At 40.3% G+C, this 14359-nt stretch overlaps 1 protein-coding gene across 6 annotated transcripts in view; it reads right to left on the bottom strand.

Moving 5' to 3' along the window:
• Positions 1 to 243: 243 nt before the first annotated feature.
• The window catches only part of MTOR (mechanistic target of rapamycin kinase), a 67220-nt gene continuing 53104 nt past the window's right edge, over positions 244 to 14359 (bottom strand). For 5 of the 6 annotated variants that reach the window (XM_038159590.1, XM_038159588.1, XM_038159593.1 and 2 more), the window contains 21 exons: positions 13490 to 13607; positions 12531 to 12737; positions 11928 to 12028; positions 11502 to 11598; positions 10362 to 10460; positions 9686 to 9808; positions 8820 to 9002; positions 8094 to 8228; positions 7633 to 7807; positions 7274 to 7409; positions 6463 to 6610; positions 5971 to 6093; positions 5455 to 5537; positions 4434 to 4506; positions 3852 to 3926; positions 3229 to 3364; positions 2856 to 2921; positions 2634 to 2714; positions 2275 to 2355; positions 1745 to 1850; positions 244 to 1219 (listed from right to left, as the gene is read on the bottom strand). In XM_038159590.1, coding sequence (XP_038015518.1) covers positions 1204 to 1219; positions 1745 to 1850; positions 2275 to 2355; positions 2634 to 2714; positions 2856 to 2921; positions 3229 to 3364; positions 3852 to 3926; positions 4434 to 4506; positions 5455 to 5537; positions 5971 to 6093; positions 6463 to 6610; positions 7274 to 7409; positions 7633 to 7807; positions 8094 to 8228; positions 8820 to 9002; positions 9686 to 9808; positions 10362 to 10460; positions 11502 to 11598; positions 11928 to 12028; positions 12531 to 12737; positions 13490 to 13607 — 2362 coding nt within the window. In that variant the 3' untranslated portion in view covers positions 244 to 1203. The remainder of the gene's footprint in view (positions 1220 to 1744; positions 1851 to 2274; positions 2356 to 2633; positions 2715 to 2855; positions 2922 to 3228; positions 3365 to 3851; positions 3927 to 4433; positions 4507 to 5454; positions 5538 to 5970; positions 6094 to 6462; positions 6611 to 7273; positions 7410 to 7632; positions 7808 to 8093; positions 8229 to 8819; positions 9003 to 9685; positions 9809 to 10361; positions 10461 to 11501; positions 11599 to 11927; positions 12029 to 12530; positions 12738 to 13489; positions 13608 to 14359) is intronic. The other variant, XM_038159592.1, reaches the window with a different exon arrangement.

The raw sequence follows: 14359 nt of genomic DNA, 5'->3' as shown, positions 1-14359 counted from the left end.
GTTCTTATCACACAGATGACATCACATCTTCTGGGAAAAAAAAGTTTAGGGGTTGCATGGTCAGAGTTTGTTTATACAACTGACAGACTTCATTCAGCTGCTATCAGAAGAGAAATAAAGCCAATGACCCGAACTGATGCACAAAAAGACAAATCAATGGCAAAAAGAACCTTAAAAAATTGTAATCTGCTTCCCTGTACCTGCCTAAGAAAGACTTAGGAATAAACAAGAACACAGCCAAAGTGTTTACATTTTGATGTAATTTATTGGCACAAAAATATGCAAATACAACATGGCATCTAAACATGGCTACTCTGTTGTATTTTGTGCATTGTTTTTAATATTTTTAATTCATAAATCATAACTTCGCCTTCAACCTCATGTTTAATAACCATTATTTTCTGTTTCAAGTTACAATCAGTTCTCCCCCACATCTGCCTCCTGTGCTAAACCCTGATGTTCCCTAGTTATTTCCCAACACTGCTTTTTAGCCTGCAGGAGGCTCCTAAGTGGTATTTATTTGTACCCTGCATCAGTTTGCCACCGATCGCTCTGCACAGAGGCACCCCGACTTTGCTCAGGCTCAAGGTTTTCAAATCCTGGATGTGCTCAAAACCCTGATCTAGTCAGAAACACAAATCCTGAACTAGTGTAATGAGCAGATAGACAATTTCCAATTTTGGGGCAAGAATCAAGTTTGAAAACAAGGTACAGGAGGAAACAATGGTAAAATTCTACTCCTCTTTCTTTCCAGTTATGCAGCTCCCCCCAAACCTAAATGAAGCCTCCTGCACAAGCGCATTTAGCTCACTGCACCCACCTCAACGGGAATGACCAGGGCAATAATTAATCTGCAAGTTACTTAGTTACATTGCAAAGTGAGTGAAAACCCGTATAGTTATTTTCAATGGATCTCCAGTTCCCCAAAGACAATGTGGAACCTTGGACATCTGTGGTACAATCAGTCTTCACGTCCTGGAAACCCAAATCAAGTGTTTTGTTTCAGACAGCTTGTTTTTCCAACAGCAGCTATACATTGGCTTACACCAACTTTTAATATACAATAACTCTTTTCATTTACATTTAAAAATATTTGACAAAGGCTGTATTTCAGTCCAACGTTCAATTCGTGCTTGTAGAAGAGCAAGTTTGGAGTGAAAAAGCCTCCAGAATAAAAGGCTGTGCATACTCTGGAATCTCCTGTTACCAGAAAGGACACCTAAAGAAAATAAAGACATTGTAATAATGTTGACTTGCATGTAATTTCACAAAGACAACCCTGAGAAGGACTGAGATTCCATCTGAGATTACAGACTAGGCACCATCTGAGCACAGCCGAAGTTGCCAGGTGATCTTTATCACTTTTAAATGTTAGCAGGAAAGAGATCTATTTCCTAAGCATAGTTCTAAGTTATGTAACTCTCAAAATGACACGAAATCATCTTTATTTTATCCTTCAGTGTAGCTGAAAGCACTGACCACCACATTCCTTATTTCAAACACTTAAAATGTAAAATCCTTGTCACTACTTATAACAGCAAATTTCCTCGAAGACTGTCTATGGCAGTCCACTTCCTAGAGACTGTCTATGCCTATTGCCATGGGCTTGCAGAATCCACCAGATCAGATGCAGAATGTGGTATGGCTCCTACAAATAAACTGCTCTAGTGAGGTTCTCTTTAGCAGTTCCCTGCTCAGACTATTCCAGAAGAGTTTTGCCAGGTTAGCTGAGAGACAAACTCACCATCCAATGTAGCACTGGCACAGGTTCTCATGAGAAGTTGCTTGTTTAATGAGCAGTTCTACTTGTGTGGGTACATCCAGAGTTTCATCATGAGAGAAATCTCGACCTTTGAAATTAAAGGGTGAAAAAAACCACAAAAGGAGTCACAAATCCTGGTCATAATCCCTTCAAGTTCATTATCTGGCAAGTGGGGAGTAGTTTCTTATAAACTTTAAAAGTATAAAATTTTGCAACTAAATGTTGCAAGCTATGAAGCCAGGACAGTAGAAATTCAACTTCCACTAACAAGCTAATACATGCAAAATAAAAAGTCTTTGTAGTTACAAACACCTCTGTACTTTTCAAATCAGACTTATTTGTATCTAAATGCAGGCACAGTACTTAGGTTTTGGACAAAACCAGGAATATGGCCTCATCCACTTAATCAGAATATGTTAAATTACAGGTTTAATACAAAATACAAACACTAAGGATAGTGCTGATGCATCAGATTTTAAGTTTCTTTGATATAAACATAACTAAACACTCACCAGTGAGCTTATCTCGAACCCTGTTGATGATCTGAATTGCCTTCTTATTTAGAGCTTCTGGCTTCACCAGACCATCTCCTACTAAAAGAGAGAAATAGGACACAGAATAAGCACTTCATCTGAACAATTAAAGCATTTGTACTGCTGTTAGATGTGCCCTTTCCAAATACTATTTGAGAGCAAACCTAGCTGCATTTTCTACAGATACAACTCTTTGTGGGAGTTGAGAACACAGATCATTTTTATGCTGACAAGAGACTGTACCTGTCCCATCTCATATAATTGCATTTGGATCATGATGGAATTTTCTGATCTAAGAACAGTTTCTGGATCAGTATAGAAACAACAACGAAACTCACTGAAGGAATGGATGGATTCAGGCACTGTGGTTCCAGTTTTTTTATGGGCTGTCTCACCCAATTCCACACTGTCCAACATTTCTATTGAAAACAACATGAAAACACAAAAGTATAAATGTGAAGCTGAAAGCAGCAGAAATATTCTTCTGGAAACATTAGCAAGACTGCTAATAAGCTAATTTGAAAAGCATACTTGTGACATCTTCCATCTTTTCTACTTACCTACTGACTGACTGGTTGAGTAGGAGTCTGTTCTTGTTCGTGAGCGCTTATTGCCCTTTGTATTTGCTGCAAGAAAATAAGGAGTTGGAAAAGATGAACTGGAGTTTAACTGTTTCAGAGCAAATTTGTCCACAAACAATACAGATTTGGTTGCTTTTCTCCTTCTCCAGATTTGATGTCACCTGAAAATAATTTCCATCTCCTGATCACTGCTGTAATTTCATATTAAAATCCCTAAAACTGGGTGCACACAGAAATAGCACATGCAAACTAACAATTTGATCAGATGGTTTGAAAACACACTGGATTTCAGGCTTCTGGATTTCTTGTATGCATATTCTCTCGCTGTCACTATTTTATCAGAATCACTTACTGTCCATCAATCTCCAATTCAATAAGGGATCATACACAAAGGCTTCCAGCACAGCCATGACACTGTCCTTGTGTTCACGCAGCACTTCCATCACTGTGTGACAGGTGATTCTATAGTTCCCATCCAGGCCTGTCACCTTTGGAAGAAGAAGAAGTGAATCAACCGCTTTGTTCACTCTGCAAGTACAACCCCAGCACTCAGGGAGCAGGAAGTAGCTTTGAACTGGAGTTCTCTATGATTTGTTCATTAAGAGAACAAGACATGCATTAATTACAAACTAAGAAGCTCTCCTCCATGAGGATGATCTTTGTGAAGTACCATGTAACTGACTGTGTGTGGCTGATATAAACAGCTGTTTGATATGGGGAAACTAAGGAAGACCTAAGAAATTGGAGGAATTTTTGGGTAGTTTATTTTCTAACTAAAGAGTTGCTTTCCACTGTAATGTACTGCAGATATCACAGGCAATGTTTTAACTCACAAAAAACAAAGCTGAAATATTAACACCTCGGGTTCTTAAGGAGTGGTAAAGTTTAGCCACAACAAAAAAATACAGGAGAAACTGAGAAATGGTTGCCATTTTCCCTTGGAACAGTCCCCTCCAAATCAGAGGGAATGCTTACCTCCATAGCATTTGTCAGCATCCTTGTTAATCGAAATGGAATCTTCTCAGGGAACTTTTCTCTTGTCATTGCAACCTAAACACATGATGATGGACAACAAGTAGATTAATACCTAACTTACTTTTTAAAAGTTATTAAGTACTGGGATCTTTTTGTTACAATCTTGAAGGTTTTATTCCAAATAGGAAATAAAGTCACAGCTTTATGTTCCTCAGTTATCACAAATTACTTGGAGAAGCTAGCTGATAAACTTGATAACTAAGGGGAAACTCAAGCATGTGCCCAGCAACACAGACTGCCTATCATCAGCAGCTTAAATTGCTCCAAGAAATTTCATGGAAGTGATGTTAACACTTCTTTGCTTGTCCCAGTGGACAGCTAATCCCCACGACAAGCTTCTGAGATAAAGTGTCTATTATTTTCATCCTGCCTGTAGACAGATAAAGGGAGGCTCAAAAGAGAGCCAAAGGGTTTGCCCAGCATCAGACTCCAAGGCCAGTTTGTCCGGGCTTACAGATTAATATCTGTTCCACCAGAAAATGTGAACTATTACTGAAATGTCATGTCCAAATACAGACTTACCTCAAAACAGTCCCCAAAGTCGATATGCAGGATCTTTCCACTCAGCCTGTCTAACATCAAATTGGAAGGGTGTCTTTGGTGAAGGAGTGGGAGAAAAAACAGACCATCAGTGACAGACCATTACAAAAACTCAAAGTAAATAACAGCAGCTCCAGTCTGAAAATATATTTATCTTCATGAACAAGAACAGCCAGTGGTAGCTTGCTTGTCTGAGATCTTCAATCTCAGGATGAACAGGAAACCTTCCTGACACTGTGTTTTGTAATTACCTCCCACAAGTAAGAGATCTTTTCACCTGGGAAGATAAATAACCTCCTGGACAAGAACGATCAGTACATTTCTTGGACACGAATGTTTATGAATGTTTATTTTTCAGTTAGGATAAATTTTCCCACTTGTTTTATGCTTTTTCTTTTTTTTTTATTGTAGAAAATGTAATGCATTATGCTGCACTTGAAGTAACACAAATTGTTTTACCACCAACAGAGAAGAAAATCAATCCAGACTAGCAAAACTACAGTGCTGTATTCATGCTAACATCTTCCAATTTTGTCTTAATTCAATTTTCAAAGGTTTATAACTTCATGTTAGGGTCTTAAAAGTTCAGAAATAAGAGCTCAGGTTATTAAAACATTTAAGGGTTTAGCTGTTTTTGCATTACAGATTTTAAATCAAATACACATTGTCTTTAAAAGTATTTTGGAAGTTATATTGTTAATAGAATGGATGGAGAAAGAATTCCCATTCTGTGAAAGGGCAAAATTAGAACTTGTGGTCCTTAATGTAGTTCCATGTGTACTCATTTCAAAAAGGAAGATCTTACTTGTACTCAGATACACAAACTGCATCTCATACCTGCAGTGCTGAAAATAACAGCAGCATAATTCATAATTAAGACCTGAAAGATGGTATCACTACGACTCAGCAGTAACCACAATGGAAGATGTTATCACAAGAATGAACTGATAGGCCTTCACAGTCGGTGCTTTTAAATAAAAGAAACCTTTCCAGCTTTACTAACCTGTCCCCGAGGCCCAAAATGTACCCAACCATGGACATCACAGCTAGTGAACGGGTGTAATTTGTTCTTCTGTCAAACCACACCTACAAGTGGAGACAAAGCAGAAAAAGCCAGGCAGGTATGTTGCATGCTTCAGTTTATATTATAATTGATGCATTAACCATTTGCATTTTGCACAAAGCAGAACTGTGATATGCTTAGATTCAGTACTCTGTAAGTTTCAGGGGTTCAAACACCCTGTGCCCTTGAATTAGATGTCTAAGTCATTAAGAGAATATATTCTGGGGCTTTTCCCTCCCCTGCAGAGTATATGGAGACTAGAATCTCCAGTCTTGTGCCTTGCACTTCACTTGTGCTCTGAGCCTTGTAAGGCCCCTCGTGTGGAGATACATGTGTGGATACATGTTCTGCAGTGATTCAGCTGGGGCTTAGGATAAAGAAACTCCATCTCTCACTCATTCTGCAGAGAAGATAATGACACACTCTGCTGTTTGCCAGTTCTTGTGTTGCACTCACCTCTGAGCTTGGACTTTTCAACCACAGCAGTTTGGCAAGGTCATCCCCAGCTGTGTTATTGACAGCATGTTCAAATACTTCTACTTTCTGCATCAGAGTCAGGTGGTCATAGTCTGGAGCCATCTATAATTCAGAAGTGACATTCAGCAAATTAAAAAGCCACCTCCAGTAGCTTCTGGTTGTACTGTGAGAAACACAGTAATAAATAATTTCATATCAAGTTTATACTTAAATTATTTGTAGACTGACCATTATGTTTCAAACACAGTGAGATAATCACACAACAGTGAAGAATTATTTTTAAACGGGATAGCAAGCAAATGATTTAGTATCCACAAAACCAGCAGCCCACAGCCCTATTTAACTAAAAAAATGCACATTTTTCAAAAATCATTACCCAAATAAGTCTTCTGGGCTGGCTTTTTGGCAGGGAACTAAGACACTGGTGTGCTAAAAGAATGTACCAAAACCTGTGCCAGCTTTGCCCCTTACCCTCAGCATGATGCGATGCTCAATGTTGAGCAGGATCTTCTTCTTCTCTCTGTAGTCTCGGATGAGCGCGTGCAGTGTGTCACAGTGGGGCACCCAGCCAATCAGGCCTGAATTTGTAGACAGTGGAATAACAGCATATCTCTGGATGCTATGGGAAAATGGAGAATCACAGCTCAAATTGTCATATATTGTAACTTAATATTTGAGATGCTTAAAACAACTACTGTTAAATCTGATTCTGGTTCAGATTGTCAATGGTTGCTCTGCTTGTCTTTTCAAACAGACTTCAAACGTCCATTTTGCACAGACTGTTGCCAGGTAATCTATAGACAAGCTCAAACTTTATGTGGTTTTCACTGAAAGGCTGCTTTCAGAAGGTACATGTTATGTAACCCACAATGATCTGTTATTTGCACATGCTATTTGATGTGTTCTTGCTTAAAAGACACTGCAGAACTGCACTCAGTGACTCTTCACCAAGCTATTTAATGACCATAATAAAAATCTTTGGCAAAAACCCATTCTCAGGCTTCTAAGGCAGTGCTTTGGTGTCTTGAAATAGACATTACTTCAAAGACCATGACAATTTACAAGATAGGACTTCAATTAAATAAAATAAACAATCCCCTCTGCAACATTTCCTCCATGTTTGAATTCTATGAATGCTGGATTTCTTTTTAATTAACTTAGTTCCAAGATTTGCCATTTCTTCCCAAAACCACTGCTTGTGCCAAGGTTTACTTGCAAAGCTGCACCTGTCAAAGGAGTCACATATGCACAAGCATTTTCAGTGACTATGCAGAGCACACACCTGAGGTTTTTACGAAGAGAAGTTGGGTCGTTTGCCAGCAGAGTGTTGACCAACCCAAAAAGCTGCATCACTCTTTCATCTTGGCGAAGGTCTTCGTGACCTTTCAGAAGGAATACAAACTCATGCCCATTGCTTCCTGCAAAAGAACAGTGCACACAAAAGTTTATTCTCACTGAATAAACAGACAAGAGTAAACACACATGCACTCAAAACTGGAAAGCGTGGCAGTCAGACCGATTAAGAAAAACTTCACCTGAAAGCAAAGGTTGGAGAGTTTTACCAGGTAAATACATAGCTGGACCTAAGAGCAACAACTGTTTAAATGCTGGAATAGCACAGTGAAAACTGCTCTCTCTTACCCATTAATGTCAGCTTCCTGGGTCGCTGCTTGGAGGTGATGACCTGCAGAGAAGGTGCGATGGACTGAATCCGTATGATGGGCTGGTTGGGATCGTATGTTCCTGGCACTGCCAATTCCAGATCCCGGCACATTAAGAGTTTGGGTGACACATACTGTAGCTCCAAAGAAGTGAGCTACCAAAACCAAAAGAAATACAACCCCTTAGAATTTCAGTTCAGTCTCACAGAAGCATCTGAAGAGTTCATGCTGTCAAGGGACCTAAAACAGTTCAGGCCGTGACCAGTACTTCAGGTACTTGCAGGAAGTGCTGCATAAACACCAAATTTGCAGCAAACCCTATGCAGTTATTTCCAGAACACCTAATTAGTATGTTTTAAATAACCAGAAAACATAAAGCAAAGGTTGGTATTGACAACTTGCACTGTAAGACCCACAAAAGATCCCAATCTCCCCCCTCACCTGTGGCAGCTGCTTTGAGATACGTCGGAACACGTGATAATAGAGATCCCAAGCCTGAGTTAGGTCTTTGACATTTCCTGACTTCATATACTTCCTGCACCACTCTTGAGCTTCCATGAGATCTCTGCCATAGGCCTAGGGATTAAAACAACAGGAAAATAAATTTCAACAGACTGTAGTGGAACAGGTGGAGACCACTTAACACCTACAGAGAGCACCAGAGTCTCTCTTCAAATTGCACTACAAGTACTTGATCTCACATTTTTATAGCAGATCAGAATTTTATAGCAGATCCAGAAATTCTCAGATCCAAGATCCACACTGAATTTATCAAACAACATTGCTCACAAGTAGACTTCATTATAGGAGGAACTGAATGCTAAGAATCACCCTTTAACAGTCAGCTTACAAGCTCAGTGAATTCTGTTATCTGTGCTAGTGCTTACTGTGATCAAAGCAGAATCATTAACAGCACAGCAGTCATCCTTTTATAGTGCCTATCAGACACCCTGCCAATATATGACTCCAGGGCAATTTGGACTACCATGGCCTCTTACAGTCACCAAAAGTGACATAGATCTGAGGATAAATGTCACTAATGAAATCTGCAACTGACATAATGAGTCCCAAGAGCTTCACTTTTTGTGTTAAATGGCAAAGGCTCTTGTAGCACATCTGGGGCAGGTGGCTGTCCTGAAGAACAGCCTCTTGGCCATCTGCTGATACCTGATTGAAGGATGTCTCCTTTAAAGTCTGAGGCCCTCGCTCCATCATTGCATGAAGTGGTTCCAGCACCTCAAACATTCCCTTTACATTTCTTTCTCCAAAATACAGACGAGATGCTTCTTCCAACCCTTCATGCCACATCTCATGCCACAGGATGGCCACACGAATTAGCTCTTCACTCACCTGTTTCAGGGCAGAAAAAAAGATTAAATGTCTAAAGAAATCCCTGGGACTGGGTCCTGACTTAAAATTGCAAAACTCCTTTTTCCTCTAATGTTATGAAATATTTGTTCCTGGAAGCCAGAGGGAGCCACAAGAACTACCATAGTGATGGCACATTTTTTCTGTAAGGAGCTAACCAGGCTTTTCTCACCTTATTTGTTACCTTTGAAATTTTCTACAACCATAATGGATGGCATATTTTTTTCTGTAAGAAGCTAACCAAGCTTTTCTCACCTTATTTGTTACTTTTGAAATTTTCTACATGCTTGTGCAGCTTGGCCTGAAAGCATTATTTTTCATTTATTCATGAAAACCTTTATCAAGTTAATTATATTAGTCTTTCTATGCTATGCTCAGTAAGTTTTGTTTCTACTTCCCATTAAGCAAAACCACCTCTTCATGGAGCAAAGGTTTTTCATGTATTTCTTCTCTAAATTCACTCATAAGGAAACACAAAAACTGTGAATTTTTGTAAAATGGAAGCATTCTCTGGAAATTACACTAACACTGAAACTTCTACCAGTTGCAAATACCTCAAATTAATTATACTTGAACAGAATCAACACTGAATAGTCATTTTGTGTCACTATAACTGACATACAACTATCCAACATAACACACTTAATGCTACCCTGAGCACTCACCATCATTGCCTGCTGCACCAGAGTGTTGCTATGCTCACACATGTTTTTCAAGATCTTATTTGCAGCATTGTGCCGAGCAGTGGTCGTAGATTTAGAAGCCACAGTCAAAGGATAGATCAAAGCCTGCAAGGGACAGCAACCAATAATACTTTAGAACCCCAAAGAGCTACATAAACTTAAATAATTAGCAAAGCATTAACAAACAGCAGCCTTAGGAATCAACAGGAGGAAGCAAGCTTGCTTCTGAAAAGCAGTGATAGGAATTTACTACTGAAAGTCTTCTGATCCAACAACAGGCTGTCAAGACTTTAATTCACTGAACAGCAGAAGGACATTGAGAGCCTCTTTCAAAATGGAAGAACAAAAACAGGTTTTAGGATTTTGTGATATTCCACACTGTGGAAAAAAATTTAGATAAACCTGTGAGGTAGGTTCTTAGTAGTCACATACAGACATTTAAGGTGATTTGCACTGCCCAGTAAATTAAATTACATTAGACAAAGAGTTCTTCCCAGGCTGCATGGCTCATTCACCTCCTTGCGTTTCTTTGTGAAGTGCTGAGGTGAAAGCAGCAGCAGCAACAGAAATTGTCCCCATCCTCAGTGTCACCACTTGCTGTGACTTGCTGGGCAGACAGGGGACAGCCGTGCCCCCTGCTGCTCTAAGCTGACCCTACCTGCGGGTGGTAGCGCCCGATGTCCGTGAGCAGCTGATGGATGAGCCGGCCCACCAGCGGCCGAGGGGTGTCAATTCTGGCAATCAGCTGAGGGATCACCTGGCAGTGAGGATAAGGACAATAAACACTCCTGTCTATGGTATTTGCAGGCAACCCCCGACGAGGGGGAGAGAACGATGAGGAGGACTCCATTGATACCAGAAGGCTAATTAATTACTTTATTATTCTATGCTATATTACACTACATCACATCACATCTAAACTGGATCTGCTAAGCACTCAACTGCACAGAATCTCGTGGCTGTCAGCTGACAGTCCCCACACACACACACACACACCTTGCCCTGACAGGCCAAGGCAACAAAACTCCATCACTCTGGGTAAACAATCTCCATATTGCATTCTGCTCCAGCACAAACACAGGCACAGCAAATGATAAGAATTGTTTTTCCTTTCTCTGAGGTTCAGAGAATGTGAAACCCAGAAATATTCTTGGGAAGAATTGTGCCTTGCTTTTCTCTGTGAAGAGAAATGTGGTGACACCTGTCATCTCTTATGTCCAGTGCACCAGCTGTTCTGCCCTCTCCTAGAGGCCTCACAGCGTCTAAAGGAGACAGGGAAGCCCACCACTCATTTTTGAGTTGGTCAGAGGGTAACACAAGGTTCCAAACAGAAATGTACAACAGTTCAATGAGATCACAACTGTTCTGTGCAGAACTGTTACAGGAGCCTACTAAGGAAAGATGTTTCTTCAAAGTATAATGCTTAAATAGGAAATATTTTTAAATTTAATTACAAGAATCATTCTACAAGGCAATATTGAAATAAGACTGCGATCTACACCAAAGCAGGACAGTGGTGTTTTATACTTGATCACCACTGAATGCATGTCATCTTCAATTTAAGAATTTTCATTCTTTCTCATTAATATGCACTACTCTGCATATAAATACAGAAACATTTCTCATTTTTCTGTTCAAGATGCTTGTTAAATCAGTTACAGACTGCACTGCACACTGCTCTCAGCACTCACCTATGGAAGATTGTTTAGCAAAGGATCATAATAGATATCATGCAGCAAATCCCCAAACTACCCCCGGAACTGTGATTCTCTTTGTGATTTCTCTTTGTGTTATTTACCTGTAGCCAAGTGTCTATTTGGATTGCCTTGACTCCTTCTACCAAAGCCTCATTCACGTCAGGCCAATGGCCATAGTCAAACCACAGAGTAAGGACTCTGAAAAAGAGAAGTACTTTTGTTAGGAACAAACAAACAAACACACCACGAAAACAAAACAAAACCCACCAAACAACCAACCAATAAAACCCCACCACAAAAACCCCAAACAAACAAACAAAAACCTCCCCACCCAAAGCCTATTTACAAGGAACTTTTCTTCCCAGAACCCTCAGAAAGCAGGGATAATCCATCCAACAAAAATCAGCCTGGACCAAAGCATTCACTTCATTCAACCATAACAAAAAAGAGCAGAAATGTGTTCTACTAATCTGAAACCATGTGTTCTTATCAGCTGGATTTCATTTACTCTGTGCTGTATTATGTACCTTAGAGTGTCCTGTAGGTTGTTTCCTCGAGACAGAGAAATGGATCGGAAGAAACCCTGGACAGCAGGGACTGTGTACATCAAGAGGGTCTTGGATAAATCCTTTTGGGATGAAATTGCTGCGTTAGTTCTATGCAAGCACATCAGCTCACATGAATCCTAAACTCAAGAAGGGGAAAGAGGAAGAAATATGTGGAAATATAGACCTAATCCCCATTGTAGCTGACTTCTGCTCATACTCTTCACAGGACATGTTGCTACTAGAATTTTATGTTTTGCTTGACTACACAAAGGTCTTTCAGTCTGGCAGGGAAAATGCTGTGAAGTGGTTTTATCATTCAGTTTGTTTGCAAAGCAAACATGGACAGCATGGACACCAGCCTAAAAACTACCACCTTACTGTAACTGGTAAATGAAAGAGATTCCTCAGAGTGTTCCATGAAGGGCCTGAACAGCAGAATTTGCTAATGCACTGCATCCCCTAGGACAGCTCCTTCAGGTCACAGCTAATAATCATTTGCCTTAATTTAGCCCATAATTTTTTTTCCTGTGTCTAAGCAGTAAGTACCAATCTCTCAACAAGAAGAGGGAGGAAGGAGGGTACCTCAGTGACTTTCTTCTGCACAGGGGATGGGATGGGACTGTTCTCAGTGCTCTCTGCATCACTCTCACTGTTGCTGCCCTCAGTGTTGGCGCTGGTGATGCTGGCCCCGCTCGCGTGACGGAGTTTCTTCTTCTCATCTCTGGCCTGGTTTTGATGTTTATAGTGAAGCACTGCTTCAAAGTTCATCACTGCCCAGGCATGCCAGGCCTGCCAACAGGACAGAACAGAAGTCAGACTCCTTCTGCAACCTCCTAATTGTTAGCTATAATCCAACCTTTCTGTGTCTGCAAACAACAGCAGTAAGCAATATCCTGCAGACAACACAATGCTTTGATTTCTCTAATTGCTTGTAATTTGAGCTGTCTTATTATCTTAAATAATATCATGCTGAGTTCTTGGCCTGGAACTCCCTCTTGAATATTAAAGCAAATGAGCTCTGTACCAAAAATCAAATTATATTTGCATATAGCTTAATTTTTCAAAGGCTAAAATGAAAATTAATATGTTAGGACTTGGGGATGTGTAATGGGAAAAAATACAGGAGATGGCTGCCCCAGAGAAGATCTGGCACCAAATATTAATTGAAATATCACAACCACGAAATCAAAGGCTCTTTGGAGAATTAACAACAGGGCTACTTTCCTCGTTCAAGCATACTGACTGAGAACAAGTTAAATTTTCCCATTTTCTTTCTCCTTCATTGCTAATGACAGGAGAGAGTCTCAAAAGCAAGAACAGAAACTGAACTGTGGCTTAGTTTTACCAACCAGATAAAGTTCTAAACAAGAATCCCATGGTTGCCTTGGGCCACTTTCTCTGGTCTTTGGTTCTGTTTTGTTTTTTTTTAATCCTACTGGCAGTAACAAGGCAGACAGTTATAGCAGGTCTTCCAATGAACACCTTCCTTTCCTGCACTGTGGGATTAGGTAAAATTTATCTGGAAACTTTTCTGTAGTGACCTTGTACCAGTTGCGATCATGCTCCGTCGCAGCACTGTAGTATTGCAAGACTTTGGGGATGGTGCTCTCATTGATGCCTTGCAGGTTCAGCTGCCACTCACCCAGTTTCAGGAAACACCTAGTTAAGCAAAGGGATTATTGATTCAAAACCTAAAATGAAAACAAAGCCTCTGGATTAAAAGGCTAACTTGCTGTCTGGAGTCTAAAAGACATTCCATGGGGTGAATCCTGTCACGTAGCCTCTCCCCAAGGCTGGATGCAAGATTCAAGGTATCTCCATCTTGCTTGTAGTGTGGAACTAACTTGTTGAAGGTTTAATTTAAGAGGAAAGGTGGGGATCAAACTTTTTTTCCTCATTTGTCTAGGTTTTAAAATAAATGTAAGAAGTAGGGTGTCACAGGAGCTGCAGGGTGTCACAGGGGGATGCGGGGTGTCACAGGGGCAGACTTCATTGAAAGACTTCATCAGTCTGTGCTGATAAAATGCACACACATGTGCTGCTGAGCTGTACTGAGCACCAAATGAACGGGCCTTCTGGGGAGAACACTGACAACTAACAGTGGAAACACAGAGGAACTGCTCTTCCCCCAGCCAGAACCCCATTAAGTCATTCCTTCCTAGAGGAAAGGAAAAACAACATATTTTTACTGCAGCAGGGTGGGGTTGTCAAGGTTTGAGCAAAACTTAATACTTTGCTCCCTCAGCGGGCTTTAAATGCCACAGTTAGGACATGGCTGTGCTTTCTGTATTTTGAGTTTTCCAGAAAGCATTGTGCAAGACAAATACTGTATGCAAATCATTACAAATTTGTTTTCCATTATAGTCACTGAAAAAATAAGACAATGGTTTTACCAAGGGTTCCCATCCTCA

This window comes from Motacilla alba, chromosome 21 (genome assembly GCF_015832195.1).
Source record: "Motacilla alba alba isolate MOTALB_02 chromosome 21, Motacilla_alba_V1.0_pri, whole genome shotgun sequence".
In the NCBI taxonomy this organism is placed as follows: domain Eukaryota; kingdom Metazoa; phylum Chordata; class Aves; order Passeriformes; family Motacillidae; genus Motacilla; species Motacilla alba.
The sequence above is the reverse complement of the archived record's forward strand: the minus strand, read 5'-3'. Positions and strand labels throughout refer to the sequence as shown.